The following is an 18,320-nucleotide window of genomic DNA, read 5'->3' on the forward strand; positions in this document are numbered from 1 at the left end:
GGGGGGGAAGCCATCTCCACTAAATTATATGTACATTAAGTCCCAGACCCTGGTGAAACTTTCTGGTAACAATTATATTGACCAAGTAATGAGACGTCATCTTGAGACAATGCTAATCTACCAGAACTCAGGTAGTGTTGAGCAGCTCGTGCCCTGCAATTCTCAATTTGGATAGAAAAAATAAACATGTCATTAGCAATGCTGAATTTTTTTTTTTTTTTTGAGCGATGTTGAGAAATGCACAAACTGCATTTTGGTGGGACATGAACCATACCTTCTCTGTTTTCTCCTGCCGATGCTTTCCGATAACCGGGTGGTTCCAAATCTAGAAATTTGGCTCAATGAAGACAGATATTCGTGAAATGAATCACCTTTCAGTGCAATGTGTGAGCGCAAGGGAACAACAGATTGAAGTAAGTTGTATGCATTCAGATCCGCTTTGCTGAGACACAGGAACAATACAAGGCAACTTAGAAATATCTCAGTAATTATCAAGAGCTAAATTAAAAACGAAGTCCTAACAAGAAGTCACAACAGTTGCATGTATTGGCCAATCTTAGAGATTTTGGGCAAATCATAGAAATGAATAAATTCAAAGAATGGACAGGGAACAGTTAGTAGTGGTATAAAACCAACATTTAAAAACTGTATAAAACCTACTGACGTGGAAATCTTTCCTGGTACAAACAAGCAATGGCCTATCGGCTATCAGAATATCCAATCTTTAGATTTCATAAAAATGTCCATTCTTCTGTGAAAGAAAATATTTGCAGTTTAATAAGCTGCCATACAGAACCTCTGGAGTCGACAATTTCAGCTCACGATCTTTCACTCAACTCGTTTAATTTCCCTCACAGAAACCCCCGTCCATTCTTTTCTGAGGTTTAATCTTCTATGATCTTTCACCAATTCCCAACCAGAGAAAGCAGAAGTCCTTGCAAGTATATAGTTCTCTAATTCTTATCATCCTTTTTGAGTGGTTTGTACATGTTTCATCCTGTACTCTCTTTCTAAACAGTTTACCGCTCTACGGTAATAGATTGAATATCTGTGAATATAAATCCCAAGCTGAACATGTCTAAGCAGTGACAAGCAATAGACACATCTAAAGTTAGAGAGCCAACTTGATTTAATATGCAATTTACTGGAAGATACACAACTACTTATGGGGACAAGTTATTATAAGCAAAAAGTGTAACAGAAGCATATGGTCCTATACCTTCTGAAGGAATGACAGGTTCTCGGTAGCCTTAAATGCAAACCCTCATGTTTTCTCCTACTCTGTCCAACCATCTTTCCCAGAGCCATTGTACTGTTTGTGGATGTCAACATCTCCCAGGCCAAATCCACCTCATATACAGATGCAGTGTTCGGTCCGAGAGAAGCAATTTCTTTAGCAAAAAGGCAAACTCCGTGTTGAGCAAAAATTGATGACATCTGCAACTGGTCATCATGCCAGTTATACGAATGTGATTCTTCGATAGGGATCATTGAAGGCTCCAACGAATCCTGGATGAGTACTTACAAGCATCAAAAACTGCACATGCAGTAACACAAAGGTAATATATGTATCTAACAAACTACTTACGTAGAGGAGGTGTTTGCAGTCAGCAAGTAATAAATCAGCCACTGAAATTAAATCACTCATTTCATGAGCAACATTGAGAATTTGAGAAGCTTCTTTCTGCTCTGGGGTAATATACTGTCTCAGATCCAGGTAACCTTCACGAAGTCTCTTCCAAGTATCTTGTACAGAAGTATTCAGGTTAAACTCCACAGTAGTCTTAAAGGATGTAGAACTTTTAATGAAGTCCATGCGGCTACACTCATCCAACACCCGATATCCACTTGGAACATCCTCCATGCATTGTCCATTAAAATGCTCCACGACCTCTCCAGGAATTGATTTCGTTATTCTATCAGAACTACAACCCTGCAATTCCTGATACTCAGAAGATAAAAGAATATTTTCATCAAGTTTCTCAACCTTGAGAGAATACATACTTGGAAGGGACAGATTGCTACAATAATTTGCCTCAACTTTGACATCAACATCATTATATGACTCTGTACTTGAAATTAATTCTGAATCAATAGTAAGCTGAGTCTCAGGGATGAATGATGACTCTGGCACACAGGAAACATTCACTGACTTGCTTACAACATTCACAGTAGAATAATCAGCTGTCTCCAAATAATTTCTTTTCAACCTCTTTGCTTTGAAATGAAAATTCTCTGTTGGTAAACTGCAGGAGATTTCAGTGGCTGAAAAATGGGAGGGTGAACTGCATGCTGTTTCAATCTCTTCATTTCCGATCTCAGGTTGATCTAACGATACGGGAACTCTGCTGCATTCTTCTTCTGAATCTGAAGACATAACTCTATCAAGTTTTCTCAGTGTATTTCTTCGAGTGAATGCAATCGGTGATTCAGAGGCATCAGAAAATTCTGAGTTAGTACCAAACAAAGTACATTCGTTATGATCCTGAAATGAGTAGAGCAAGGTCAACATTGCGTCCTTTTTTCCATCAACATTGTTAGCACCCATATCAAGATCCCTAGAATTGTTCTCTTCTGTAATATTGTTTAGCTCGACTTCTTCTGCTTCCTCATTTGTACAGTATCTTTCTTCATCTACCCTCATCGACTTAGTTATCTCTTCATCCACAAGTTCCGATAGCGGAGAAGCGAAATCCCAAGGGATAATTTTCGGTAGTAGCAGATGACCAGCTTCTAGATCAAACTGAAGAGGACTATATCTTAGCTGCAGGTCATTATCTGGCCGTAGTATAAAAATAAAAAAACAGCACCAGATTAAATGGGTTAAACGAAACTTTACTGTGAAGAAAACATAGTGTGTAGATACAATTTAGTCATAATTTCACCATCACCATGAAGGATGAGAACTGTTCAGATAAGGATAGAGCTTGTTCCTGCATCCTGATTTCTTTTTACCATCACTTTTATGTGTACCGAACCATTAGATTTTGGCAATTGATACTATGAGAGGATTTAAACTAACTTTTCTCTTCCAGCTAGTTTTCAAGGTAAGTTTCTTTATGGGTTGAATCCTAATTCTTAGTTCGATAATTTTGCTTGTTATTTGAGCTTCAAGCAAAGATTTGGGTCCTATACTCAAGTTTGTGTTTGAGAAAAAAGGTCCTTTTTTTCCGAGATTCTATCTCTATATTTCTATCTTGTTTTGCCCCCTCATATCTACACCATTGCCATTACTCATTTGTCATTGCATTCAAGATATCTAAGATTTCATGAATAACAAAAGGCTTGAAGCTTTGATTGGTCAAAATTTAATCTTAAGCAAGGTCCTAAATAAATGACATGATAAATTGATAATCTCTATGTCAACCTGCTCTATATGCAAATAGAGGTTATCAATGATTTCGTCATTGCCAGTAAGATGTATGCACTGGATTTAGAGGATTGATTTTTACAAAATAACATGAAGCTTCAGAATTTTTGCTTGATGAACTTTCTCAATTAGCATCCTCTTTAGCAATGGTACAAGAATTATTCATGCAATCAACTATCCTGAAGCATGCATTAATCCTTGATATTTGGTGAATTACCTTTCTTCAAAGTTTGGCCTTGACACCAAAACTGGAGATACATAATAGTTTTACGAATATCTCCATGGCAATAATTGACAAACCCCTCTACCAGCATTGGGTGAATTTTAACTTGTTCTCTAGCACAAACCTACGGGAATGTCTTTGATTAGCCAAATAAAGATAGATATCAGCGCAAAACTAGCAAAAAGTAACTGTACCATGTGTGCAAGTTCAAGGAGCTCCTTCAAAGATGGCAGCGCAAAGCACACCTGTAGCCTATCTAAATTGTTTGGGAGCACCGGATTGTCACCTACTCACATCGAAGAATAATACTTAATTTGTGAAACATAAGCTTGACAAATTATGGTATTTCAACCATTTAACCCCCTTACTATTGCTAGTTAATATCATGGGCCGCTTTGCGGTCTCCGCAAGTTGTTGAATGGTAGAGACAAAACCACGGTCTTCACAGAGAGCGGTATCCACGTCCTCAAAAAGGATTAGAGTCTTAGTTTCACCCTGATGATTAGGGGTTATCTCCTCCCTCCAGACTTGTTTCCTTTGCACTCCACAGGCAGTTGGAGCATTTTCCTCATCAGACAAAGGTATCACTTCAATAACTCCACCACCAGACACTAGTTTGTCCTCCACATACGCTGGATCTTTTTGAATCCTGAAACAATAATCGAACAGACAACATGGAAATAGTGGATGTCAAGTTATTATAGATTCAAGATTCATTGTAGAGATAAATTGGCTTAAATGAAGCAAAATCCCATCATGGAAAAAAGAAACAAATAGATAGGCTACTTTGCAAGATTTTCACCCATTTTTTCTGTGAGCAGCAAATTTCTATATGAAAATAGGTAACGAAGATAAACATTCATTGAGTAATTCAACTAGCTTTTCTACAAACAAGCATGGCACATCAAGAAAATGGTCAACAAACATGCTGAGAGGCTACTAAAAGGCCTAAGTTCTTCCCTCCCAAATCTGACTAATGAAATGTTTTTGCTAAAGGAAGACCAATCTAAGAATTGTGTGCCAGCATGCATTACTTGGTTGTTTAAGAATTCTAGATGAATGTTAAATTATGCTTTTACTTATACAAATTTAAGATGGCCAGAACTAAATGTGAAAAGTAAAACAATAAAGTACCCAAAAGAAAAAACATGAACCATCACAGAGAAGTGTTTTATCTTTAAATGCAAATACTTGAACTGTATACCAAACTACAAGGTACAGTACACCCCAAAGGAAAAAGGATACAGTTAGTGTTCCAATTATTTACATTTTATATCTTAAATTTGGAGGTGTGAGAGGTTGGCCATGGCAAGTTTGAGAAGAGATCGAGGTAGGCCTAAGAAGTATTGGGGAGAGGTGATTAGACAGGACATGACGCTGCTTCAACTCACTAAGGGCATGACCCTTGATAGGAGGGTGTGGAGGTCGAGGATTAGGGTTGAAGGTTAGTGGGTAGTTTTTTAGTTCCTCGCCGGTATTCTTGGTAGCACGCATGCCCCTTCATATTCTTAGATTTTTATTGCGTTATGTAGTTTTTGTTCGCCTCAGGTATTGTATTCCCCGTTGATATTTTTTGGTACTACTTAACCTTTATCTCCCTCTTTTTCTTCTCTCTTCCTTCTCTCTTCCTTTCTTGCTTTTCTTCTTCTTCTTCTCACCCTTTCCGAGCTGAGGGTCTATTGGAAACAGCCTCTCTACCTGCATTGGGTAGAGGTAAGGTCTGCGTACAGACTACCCTCCCCAGACCCCACCTGTTGGGAACATACTGGGTTTGTTGTTGTTGTTGTATCTTAAATTTTTTTTGTTATGAATAAGTCCCCAAAAAAACAAAAGGAACAATCATATATCTAATAAAATTTTATCACAAAATAAATCCAAAAACAAAAGAAAACTAGCATCCAGACATAAACGAACCTTTGAAGCCAGTGGGATTCTACAGCCTCCCCAAATTTCTGTTTTACAAGAGCACCGTTTCGCCAATCTGAAGAATTGACCTAGCAAGACAATACACCAAAAGATTAGTTAAGTAGATGCTTGATAACTTTAAGAAGTTTTATTTCTCATTTTTAAGAGTTTGGTTTGAACACGTCTAAAAATCTAATCTTTAAAATGCTCCTTGATATATACTGCTTATGCTACATGTCGATGGAAGCTAGCTAGGAACAACATGCATCTACATAGTGCAAAGCGCAATTTAAGGTTCATAACATAGTGAATTTTCACCATAATTACCTCAATAACTTGAAATCCCTGTTCTTTAGCACAGGCATAAATTGCAGCCGACTTCCCACTCTGCATAATATTAGTTAGCACATAAAATCAGCAATAGAAGCTACTTCAAAACATACTAAAGCAGGTCTGATTAAGCCTAACATAACAATATTAATTGAACTATGGCAGAAGAAACTGCAGCAGTGATTTGTGTGTAACTTCCAGGATTAGCCATGTACATTCTTATGGCTGTAAATTCATGGAAAATTCTGGTTTTCTACAATGGCAGAAAAATCAGATTTTGGGAGGATGCATGGTTGGGTCACACACCTCTCAAATATCTATTTCACAATATTTACGGCATTTCCTCTCTTCATAATCCTCTCAAAGGTTTGTGTTCAAATTCACAAGTCTAGTTTTATTGCACTTCAATAAGGAGAGATTATAGAATATATATTCAATTATAAAATAATTGCCAACATTATTGCCTCGAGACTGATTATCTACCATAGTCTATACAGTAAAGACTCCTATATAAGACACCCTCTTGTACACAAGATGTATTCTCTCCTCTTTTCACATGGTATCATAGCCTTCACAATTTTATTATAGACTTCAGTACTTCCCGCCTACTGGCGAGCCCTCATACGCCTGCCTGCCTGCCTAAACTTTTTTTTTCCTTTCCAGCAACCATTCTAGCAGCACCATTTTACTTTTCAATGACCATTTCGTTGACACCATGCCTCTTTTCTGCGAATAATGGGAATCAATGTGCCTTGTTTGCGATCATTTAATGGCACCTATGACTGTCTGGTGGCCCCGCATCTCTTTCCCAGTAACAGCTTTGATGATATTGCATCTCTTTTTCAAAGATCATCCACTCTCTTTCGACTACTCTTTTGGTCCTTTTATTTAGTGACATTTCAAGCAAAACGTTTTCTAAAACTTCATCTTCTTTTTTTCATGGTACAAAAATCTGGGAATTGCATTTCTATACTAACACTAAATTTCATGTCAGTATTCTGAATGATTCTTCTCTTCTTTTTTATGGTAGAAAAATCTTCTACTCTTTCTTCATGATACCAAAGTTCGAGAACTGAAACTCTTCTTTGATTATATAATTTCCAGTAATTATTTCAAAAACAACTTGTCTTATTCTCTGCCTCATAGATTCATGGTAGCACCATTACCCAATTGGTTGTCTCATGGCAGTGACAAGGCAATGAAAGGTGTTCCTTTATATTCAACCTTTTCTTATAAGTAAGGTACTTTACGAATGAAAACCAGCATCAAGTGATTGCTGGTGTATAGAGACAGTTACAACCAAAACAAGTGTCCTTACTGACTGTGAAGAGAGCAAATAAAATTGAGCATGACCTCTACATCCTGTGTATCATGTGCATCTGCCATATTGCTCCAAAAAGAGAACATTGAAATGAAAATAAGCTTAAGAGTCCTTTATAGTCAACTTGACTTTGAAGTTTGATTTGCAAATCCAAGTATCTTCATCACTTTGAGTTTGAGAGGCCACTGAAATTCCAGGAGAATTATGAAGTTGTATCTCTAAATTCAGAACATGTTTAGATTCTTTAATTTGAGTATATAGGATATTATAAAATATCCTATAAGATACCACAACTTATTTTGTATTAGTTATCGAATAATCACCTATCTTATTAGGCATAAAGAGTAACTATGAACAACACTGTAAGTAGCCCATAGGCCCTATTCTCCTATATAATGAGCCCATTTTGTAACATTGTTAATCATCATTTCAACATGTTCTTCATTTTTTTCTCAGAGCAATCATAGAAAGGAAGATAGATAGAAGTAAAAAAAACGAACATGATACCTTTTTTCTTTCAACCCCCACCACCCAAAAGGTTGGGGGACTTTAAAATTTGTGATCATGACCTGATTATGCGTAATATATGAAGCACATTTATTCAAGGCTAAGTTTCATTCTAGCATAAAAGAACACTGTTGTAGCAAGAATTGAGATTTGGCAGAACATAAGTTCTTTGCTCTAGGGTACATAATACAAAGTGCAACCCTGGAAATATTTTCACTAAATGGAACGGAAAAAGCAATAAAAATTTCAGTTCACTGTGTTTATCAAATGAACAGATTCACAACTTTTTGACATATATAATGCTTAACACATGTATTGCCGTGAATATGAACTCGTAAATGTAAAAATCAGATATAAAAGACGGCATAAATTTTAAATAGTATTATTATTGCTTTCTAAAACATGCCAAAGCAATTATCTGCATAAATCAGACTCTCTTTCTTCTTTCTTTCATTTTTTTTTTTTGATAAGGTAAATTGTATTAATCAAAAGGGAGAGAACTCCCGTATACAGGAAGTATACTAAAAAGTAGAGTATTTACATCAGAACATAATTCTCTACAAAAGACGCCCAATCTTCTATACAAGTAGGGGCTATATGAGTGCACCAAAAAGCGATCAAAGATAAAAGACTATTCTTAAGATGTTAAAAAGGAGACTCAATCCCCTCAAAAGCTCTCCTATTTCTCTCCCCCCAAACTATCCACATGAGAGCTAACGAGGCAAACTTCCACGCCTTTTGCTTTCTTCTTCGATGGAGATCGGCCCAACTATATAACATTTCCTTTACAGTGCTTGGCATCACCCAATGAACACCAAAAAGATTCAGGATTGCCCTCCACAAAGCCGAGGACACAGGGCAATGCAAAAAGATGATCAACTTCTTCCCCTGAGCTTTTACACATATAGTACCAACTAACAAGTGTAATTCCTCTCTTTCGCAGATTTTCAGCAGTCAAAATCACTCCATCGCTGCTAGCCATGCAAAAAAGCACACCTTCGTAGGCGCCTTAGGAATCCAAATCGAGGAGTTTGAAAAAGTGGCCTCCTCTCTCACCAACATACTCTGGTAAAAGGACTTTACGGTGAACAAACCATCGCCATGCAAACCCCATCTCCAAGAATCACAAGATGGCTGGGGCCTGTCTTGCCCATATAGCAGTGACAACAAATCTTGGAGCTCCGCAATCTCCCAATCTTGCATGTTCCTTCTAAATGAGAGGTCTCATACTACCCCCCCCCCCCCCCCTCTTTCATGCTCCTTATGAATCTTTTGGACCATCAATTCCTTCTGGTTTGAGACTCTGAAGACGTGGGGGAAGGAGACCCTCAGAGTATCCTCTCCACACCACCTATGATTCCAAAAGCTGATTCTCATTCCATCTCCCACCCTGTAAGTGATGTTGCCAGTTGCCACTGTAGGCTTCCCAATTCTTCATGATGCTCCTCCACATGCCACACCCGAAAGGTGCTGTGATTGCCTTGGTCCTCCAACCCCCTCCCGTGGAATCGTACTTCTCTACTATGACCTCCCTCCATAGAGCATGCTCTTCTACCCCGAATCTCCACAGCCACTTCCCCAACAAAGCTATGTTGAACACCCTAAGATCTTTTACTCCAAGTCCACCCCACTTCTTTGGGGAAGTGACTGTCTGCCAATTCACTAAATGAAACTTTCTAGTTCCATCCGCCACATCCCAAAGAAAATTCTTTTGAAGCCGCTTCAGTTTTTCTGTGAGCTTGCAACATGGACAAGCATACTCGATAAAGTGCTTTTAATAAGCACTTCCTTACCGCCTTTTGACAAGTACCATTTCTGCCAGCCTGCTAATCTTTTTTCAACCCTTTCGATCACTGGATTCCAAACCGTAGTATCCTTATACGAAGCGCCCAAAGGGAGACCCAGGTAAGTAGTGGGAAGGGAGCCCACCTTACATCTGAGAACATAAGACAAAGCATCAATGCTAGTAACCTCACCCACCGGGGAGATCTCACACTTGCCGAGGTTGATTTTGAATCCTGATACTATCTGAAACCACTTCAAGATCTGCTTCAGGTAGGTCAACTGATCCATATCGGCATCACAGAAAACTAGGGTGTCATCCGCAAAGAGCAAATGAGAGACTCTTCGGGCACTGAGCACCCCGATCGGAGCTGAGAATCCTCTCAAGAAGCAACCGCCCGCCCCACGATCCATCATTTTACTCAGAGCATCCATCACTAGAATGAATAGCATGGAGGATAGGGGGTCACCTTGCCTGAGACCCCTGGAGCTGCCAAAGAAACCACACGGGCTACCATTAACCAGGACAGAGAATCTGACTGAGGAAATGCAGAACTTGATCCATCCCCTCCATCTTGCCCAAAACCCCATCCGCATCATAATGAAATCCAGGAACTCCCAATTGACATGGTCGAAAGCCTTCTCAAGGTCCAACTTGCATAGTAAGCAAGGTTCTTTATTTTTCCTTCTGGAGTCTACAAGTTCATTTGCCACGAAAGCAGCATCCAGGATCTGCCTACCTTCCACAAACGCATTCTGGGATGACGAAACAGACACGTCAAGAACCTTCTTGAGTCTGTTGGAAAGCACTTTAGAAACTTGTAAATTCTCCCCACGAGACTAATAGGCATGTAGTCTCTGATACAAGATGCACCTTCTTTCTTAGGCACAATAGTAATAAAAGAAGCATTGATGCTTCTCTCAAAAACACCATTCACATGGAAGTATTCAATGGCTTCCATCAACTCCCCCTTGATGGTGTCCCAGCAGAGCTAGAAGAAGGCCGGAGAAACCATCAGGCCCGGGTGCCTTATCACCAGCACAACTCGACACAGCCTCGTGCACCTCCTCCTCCTCAAAAGCCCCTCTTTCTTTCATAAATCAGACATTTTAATTGACTTCTACTGAAATGCCAAATGGACAGGGAAAAGAAAAGTAGACATTCCTTTTTTCTTCGGAGATGAAAAGTAGACATTTCTTTTTCTTTGGAAAGGGAAGGTAGACATTTCTTTCTTCTTTGTTAAGGAAAAGTGGAGATTGCTAAAAGTCAATCAAGGTGAAACCTGAACTATTGCTCCGCTAACCAGAAAAAGAAAAAGAAATGACTAATGGTTGGCCTGATTGATGGATTTTGGACAAATTGATAATTTTAATTCTTTTGATGAAGATGATATTTCAAATCTTAGCAATTAGTTTATTTATTAGAAAAGAAAAAGAAAGAAGGAAACTAACAATCCCTTAAAGTAAACCCAAGCTAGTGCAATGTATTTCTACTTACTTATGAAAGAACCCATGGATTTGTTTCACAATATACTTCACAACCATGGGTTGTTGTTTCATAAGCACATAGATATATAAATTCTCGGTAAGATATAACACATGGGATTAAGCTATCGACCAGAAATGGGATCATACAGATGGAGAGAGAGATTGGGAACTCCAGGAACATGCAAAGGCTTCTTGTAATAGGAGAGCAGAAACTAGCTACATACCCCAACTGGTCCAGATACCAAGAGGACATTCTTCAGCTGTTCTTCATTTGTAGAGTCGGCTTCACTTTCATACAGGCTGTCAAAGGAGTCTTGAGTAACTCTATCACTAAGAATGCATGGTTTGCTTGTGCGAGAAGCTTTTTCATGCCAAAGATGCAGCCAATCACTTAAAAGTTTCACTGGCTCGCTATTACCACATACCTGCATACAAGATGTTGGAGAACATTTATCATACTGCTTATGGAAGAAATGTCAACATATGAGTGAATAAACATCTTTTTTAAGACTTGTCTTCACCAACATAGACAGATAAATATTAACAGTGGCGGTATCAAAAATGAGATATTCACCTGAAAAGCTCTCTCAGGCTGATATTTGTTTGTCCATAGACAACTTTTGGGCCGAGTGGGACTGATCTGGTAGTCAGATACTATCCTGAACATGAAAAAATAGTTAAAAGTAAATCAGCAATACATAAAAAAGGCAGCACCCATAATACATGAGTTGAGCTTAATGGAGAAGTGATGATTCATATAGCCGATCCCAACTTGGTGAGACGTAGTTGTTGTAAGGAGCAACACATATTTCAAGTCAACAAGAAGCAAAAGTTTCTTTTATCCTGTATTCTAGGAATAAACTATGATGTGCACACATTCATAATTTCAGAATGTGATGGGAACAACCTGGATTGCACACACTGTATCAGCTTGCAATATAAGAAAGCTCGTTTTATTAATTCTCATTGTTTTGGACCTTTTGGTAAGGTCTAACAGGACCGCTTGCACAGAGTAGCATAATTTTAACAAGCTTCAGAACTGTTTGCTCCATCAAGATCATAAACATCCTCACCTTTCTTGAAAAAATCTACCTTGCTTCTTGGCATCTGAACTGAGGTTATTTTGGGGGGAGTCAACTGTGTCCACTACATTTGCCTACAATTATCAAAACCACAAGCATTATCGGATGATCAGACAAAAAGATATGAAACGTAAAGACTCTCATAAATTGACTAGAATATCAAGCCTTTTACTTCTTTCTGTATCTCTGAAAGCAGGATTGTACATGACGCAATAAGTCAACCAAAATACCCAGTTAGAAAATAATTACCAACTCAAAATTATAATCCTCACTAAAAAAAGTATATTGTCCACACTTTGGGGCATAGTCAATATGGGCAGCAAACAGTATAAATTCAAACAAGGCTATGGCAGAACTTACAACTTCTGCCTTCTTTAGCTGCTCACAGTGGCTGACTTGTTCCTCAGCAACTACGGATAATGCTGCAGGATATAATTTTGTTTCTCTAGAAGAATGATCAGAAACCACTTCATCTTGTGAAATAGTAGGCTGATTCAATTCAATCTTGTTTTGCTGTGACAATGTTTTCTTCGGATAAGAGATGCAAGAAAAGTTATCAAATTGCAGCAAGGTGAAGGAACCTTCAGAGAATGAAGAGCTTCCACATTCTAGCACAACATCATTATCGAGAAAAGAAGCTTCAGAAAAGATCCAGTGACCCCAATCAAAGGCAGTTTCATCCTCCTGCAAAGGGAATTCTTATATTTCATCCAAGCAAAAGAACTGGACAAAGTTATCACAGGAGTAGCATAGGAGACAGCCATGTACATACTATGTATAGAATTGAGAAAGTACACCGTACCGTAACTATTTCAAATACATGAATAGGGCTGAAAGAAAGGCTTTTCCCCTCCTCAGAAGAGTACCAGTTACTCTCCACATCAATAACTTCTTGGCTTTTCTTACCCATTTTGCAGGATTGAAAAAAAGGATGTATTTGTTTTCCTGCATATCTGCGGGAATCCTCCTGGTGAAAGTAAAGAAAGTTATAAATAACCAAAACAGAACTGTAGCTTCAGTTGTGTGATACTAGGAAAATGAAATGGACCATATTCTGCAAAATCTAGAAGAAAGAAACATCAGGAAAAACTTTGCAGATATCACACAAAAATCAAAGAAAAACATTTACAAGAAGCATAACAGGATCCAGCATTAAGTGCTAAAATGAAAAATCTGAAGGATCAGAATCATCATAACTCAACCACAAAGAAGATCCTGCTTTTATTCGCAGAAGAAATGAAAAGAATGAGAATGTTCTAACTTAAACAAGGTGATGCACATTTGATAAATAAATAAAAATAAAAAGTTCAACTAACCTCAGCTGTCTTTCTAGCCTCCATTCGGAGATCAGGCATCGAGTGTAACATTGATTCATCTTGCATAAGGTTACGTGGAACCAAACATGTTTCCATTGATCCACTGATCAGCACTTCTTCTCTTCCCGTGACATCCAATTGGCATTTCTTTGGTGTTGAGCTAGCAAGCTTCTTCTTCGACCGAGGAGTCTTCTTATCTTCCAAACAGTGTTCAATCAGAAGCAATAAATTGCCAACAACAGTTATAGCATGCAAATTTGGTTTCCAAATTCAAACTTCGTTGGACAAGAGAATCTTAACATCTGAGGACAAAACCTCTGAACAATGAGAATTGCAGCATCAAGAGTGCATGCAACTTTCTAAAGGACTTCCATTGCATAATCTATCTCGTACCCCTTTTTAAAAATTTTAGACACAAGATATGCTAAAGTTTCCCTCTGCAATATATGATGCCTTAGTTTTTGTTCCTTAATCAAAAATATGATGCCCTATAGTTGAGTGAAAAATAATTAAAAACATGGATAGCCAGGAAAAAGGACAAAGCATACTTGCAGGAGGTGAGCAAGATTTTAGGAGTTTTTCAGGTGATCCAATGTTTAGCTGCTCATGTCTCTGTCTCTTCTGATTCTTTCTCTCTGAAATCTTTAGAAAGAAATCCGTTTCTGGAGAAAACATCAAAAGAAGCATAAATAAGAAACAAAATCTGTCATTCTGTTTGGTTAATTAGAAAGACATTTATCGTTCTTTCACTTTCAGCATTCAATAATTCACATAGGAGAAATGTTTTCTTTCTTTCCCCATAGATTATCCTTAATCCTCTCTCCCCTTACAGGCCCCACCTTTATTGTCAGTATGGACAATGCAAAGAACATCTTTTTAAGTAATTCACTTACTGATAGTAACTGGAGAATCTCCATCAGGAATTTCCTTGCTTGAAGTTTCTTTACCACTTAGAGCAACCTGAATATTAAAGCAAGCAAATAAAATCAGAGATACAGTGTTGTTCAGTCCTTTCTCTGCTATTTCTAAGCAAGGTTTTACTCTTCTCTCTACATAATTGGATAATCAAAAAAATCTGATATTAGGTAGATGCAGAGAAGGGAAAGCAGACGGTAGGAGACCAGTGTAGGCACAAAAAAATGGACAAGGCAGAGAAGGGGAGAAAATACAAATTGTCAGTGCAACCAAGGGTATGGCCTAGTGATTGAAGAAGCTAGGGTGAATCAAAAAATCTGCCTAGCCTTGATTGACAGAGTTTCTGCAGGACCTGCATCGGTGGAAGGATGTAAGTACCCAGTGAAATAGTTAAGTATGTACACGAGCTAGCCCCAACACTACCGTGGTTATCAAAAAAGGATACAGAATTCTATGCTTTTGAATATAACAATGGTGGGTTTGGAGGATTTTGGAGCAGACTATCACTTCTTTAGAAGTACCCTCAGAACCGGGAGGCATTGAACTAACCAAGTTGAACCCAGTGGTTTTTCTATTCCCAATCCAAAACCAGGGCCACACTCAAGCTAGATACAAGAGATAATTCGTCTTTCTTAACTTTATTATTGTTATTATTATTGACATCACGAAATTTTGAAGCTAATTCATTCAAATTATAGCCCGTTTGGCCAAGCTTCTTTTTGGCCAAAAGCACTTCTGGCAAAAAATTGAGGTGTTTGGCCAAGCTTTTGGAAGGGAAAGAATGCTTTAGAAAAATACACTTAAAGCAGTTTCTTAAAGCTTGGCCAAACAATAATTGATGCTCAGAAGTGTTTTTCAAACTAATTAGTCAAACACAAACTGCTTCTCACCGAAAGTACTTTTGGTAAAAGCACTTTAAAAAAAAAGTACTTATCAAAATAAGTTGATTTTTGAAGCTTGGCCAAACGGGCTATTAGTCAGATTAAACACAATTGTTGTAAAATCAGCTCAAGCGCTTTAGATAATAAACTAACAACAAAATTAACCTTCTTAGAAGCTCGCGAGTGACTTTGCGGTGTTGTTGTCTTGGAATTTCTCTTCTTCTTCTTCTGCTTTCCTTTCGTCTTATTGCCATTTTCTTGGCTCTCACACCACTCTTCCTCCTCATCCTCTTCTTCTTCTTCAGCTCCTCCTTTAACTGGAATTTGCTTCCCACTGTTCGGAAACAGCGTCGCCTGGACTAACCTACGCCGGCTACGAAGTCCTTCGTCTACTAGTTCCTCCTCCATTGGATCAGCTCTCGTTAGGGTTTTTGCAAAATTAGGAGTTCCAATTAGCTTGATCAATGAAGAGGGCTCCCCAAAATTTCCCTCTTTGCTTTTCCTTTTTCCTTTTGTTGCTGGGCTGTGGAGCCCTCTTTGTGATATGAAAACAATGGATACGGTAACCGGTATAAACGGTAGTAGGTTACCTATGGTTGCTATTTCCCGCGATTTTGCTCGGCATTACGTTCAGATTTCCCGCGCGCAGTTGAATTGCATTAATCAATTTTGTTATGTATATTTGATTAAGAGCATTTTTGGAAATATTTGTCAATAGTTTGTTTATAGCTCTACTGTTTAACTTTAACAGAGCTATACTCACCAAAAAGTTTGATTAAATTACTTACAGAACATGAAATGGGATAATAAAATTTGCGTAGATCAAATACTTACTACGATTAATTTTTAATCATACCAAAAAAACACTATTAGTGAAACTATATTTTATATGTTGGAGACTTATTAGAACTACTAGTCATGGATCGCTCCTTCATATACAACAAAGCGAGAAAGATATGAGACACAATTATTCATCTTGCATGTATTTGAGCGGTGAAAGATAATTATTTGTACGAGAATTAATGCCTGAGCATTAAGTATGCAATGCATGGAACCAACTTGCGACAAAATTAATTTATGCTAGTGCAAATTGCCAAATATTCGGATGGCATAAAGGTAAAATGTCGCTACTCAAATAGGGATCCAAACTATTCCCGTATCATACGTGCGCATGTTATGCTAGCAATAATTGAGTCATAAGTAACACACAGTGCAAGCATCGATAACGACATATATCATATGCAACTGTTTCAATGATATACTGCAATATCACCATTAAGTGATTCCATGCAAACATATAAATCAAGAGCGACTTTTGTTACAACTCTTGTTTAAAAGTTGTTACTCATTCAAATTCAGCCATTAAATAATTAGATTTCTTCACCTAATATCACAAGAAGGAGGACATTGTTTTCACGTGGAATATATTTTCTTTTAGAACAAAACATAACACCCGAAGAATGGTATCAAATTAAGATATGAAATCCGACTACCTATTTTTAGAATAAACGTCCGAATAAAGGTTTTTGTATATATATAAAATCAAATGAAGGTTCATGACTATGTTTACAATGATAGAGTATGCATGTGATACTAGGGCTCTAGATTAAGTTACATTAAATTCATATTCGAGATAGATAATTTTTGAGAAGCTAAGGGTTGGCTAAAAAAGTTTTATGCGTATTAAGGAAGGTTATATTAGTATTGGTTTCTGGTACGGAACAACAAAAGATTGCAAGAACTGAATGCGAAAGTATGCAAAAACATTTTAAAAAAATTGTCATTGGCCTATGAACAAGAAGGATGAAAGTGAGTCAATATACTAATTCCTGATCCGCAAATCAGCATAAAAGTTACAAGGAATAGGCATTGTGTCGACATCGAACTCTAAGGTTTGGCTTTTCAATCAATCTTTTTAATTGTATTCTCGGTTGGTTCCCTTCGCCCGACCCCGGTGAGATCAGATTTCTATAATGGTGATTGGATACGGGCGAAATCCCCGCCAATGATTGAGGCATTCAGTCGACTAAATTTTATTGGAGATAATGCCGAGTGCTGGAATTCATGATTACGCAGGGAGGTAGACTTGATATTATTCATCATGTAATTTTTCCCTCTATGCCTTGAGCCGAGACCCAAAAAAGTTTATTAATCAACCACCTATTGATAAAGCAGGAAAAAAAACTACTAGCCTATTTATATTCTGAATTCAAGAAACAACTAAACACCCCCCTCTTGAATTCAATACAATAGGAGATGGCTCAGATGGTCAGCACCACCTCCCAATCTACAATCCCAGAGTTGTGGGTTCGAGTCAGCAAATGAACAATAGCTCAAACAAAGGGGAATCAAAGGGGAGGGGAGTCCTGTTACGCCCTGCAATATTACGTCAATATTACGTCCCGCTGTATTATATTATGATGATGTTACGCTTCGCAGTATTAAATTACGATGATGTTGCACCCTGTAGTATTGTACGTTGAATTTGTCATAAGGATTATTTGGAGATTATAAGGATTATGCTACTTTAAACAAATGATGAGTAAATTCGTGAAGGTGAGAGGGGAAGTAAGTCAAAGAAAATGAATTTTTCGTCCAAGTTCGACATATTGGGATAAAATACGGGCCGAGCGTTAGTACCCGACATTTATGAATTAGTGTCATACAAGGTACTACATGACCATGATAGGAAGGTGTATAAGGTATGTTAAAAGCGAGTACCATTTTAAATAAGTTGAGATAATTCTTAATTATGCGGGTAATTGGTTAATATATTGGATAAGAATTACATCCACCAACGTGTCTTCACATCAAAGCCAGCAAAGTCACAAAAATGTGACTCTTAAAGTCCACATATAGGTGGCACATTTAGAATATTAGTTGGCCAACTCATCCACAGAGTGGGGGGCCCACAAATCTCCAAGATAAAGAGATTATTAGACACAATTCAAGAGAACAAAGCTTATGGAGGGGGCTGCCGTGAAACCTTGCGACAATTAATAAGGTGATTGTTATCTTACTAGTGGTCACGGCAAAGAGGGCATAGGTGATTTAATTGCATGGAGCTTTGCACTTTCAAATATTCTTTCATGGTTATTTGGAGCTTTACTTGTGGAGCCAAAGATTTAGTAGTACAACAATGCGGATGAACATTATGACAAAGCGCGAAGCTACAACGAAAACCCATACGAGATTACGTA

At 37.9% G+C, this 18,320-nt stretch overlaps 1 protein-coding gene across 1 annotated transcript; it reads right to left on the minus strand.

Moving 5' to 3' along the window:
• Positions 1 to 6: 6 nt before the first annotated feature.
• LOC109214488 lies at positions 7 to 15,643 on the minus strand. Its single transcript, XM_019378408.1, has 18 exons — positions 15,286 to 15,643; positions 14,218 to 14,284; positions 13,873 to 13,986; positions 13,325 to 13,521; positions 12,811 to 12,975; positions 12,369 to 12,692; positions 12,000 to 12,082; positions 11,501 to 11,585; positions 11,151 to 11,351; positions 5,826 to 5,885; positions 5,508 to 5,587; positions 3,962 to 4,242; positions 3,788 to 3,879; positions 3,588 to 3,717; positions 1,589 to 2,778; positions 1,220 to 1,509; positions 275 to 442; positions 7 to 153 (listed from the first exon to the last, which is right to left on the minus strand). Exons 1-18 carry the CDS (start codon positions 15,526 to 15,528, stop codon positions 36 to 38), a joined length of 3,888 nt encoding a protein of 1,295 aa, XP_019233953.1. The 5' UTR covers positions 15,529 to 15,643; the 3' UTR covers positions 7 to 35.
• Between the last annotated feature and the right edge of the window lie 2,677 nt (positions 15,644 to 18,320).

Source organism: Nicotiana attenuata, unplaced genomic scaffold, assembly GCF_001879085.1.
Source record: "Nicotiana attenuata strain UT unplaced genomic scaffold, NIATTr2, whole genome shotgun sequence".
Classification (NCBI taxonomy): domain Eukaryota; kingdom Viridiplantae; phylum Streptophyta; class Magnoliopsida; order Solanales; family Solanaceae; genus Nicotiana; species Nicotiana attenuata.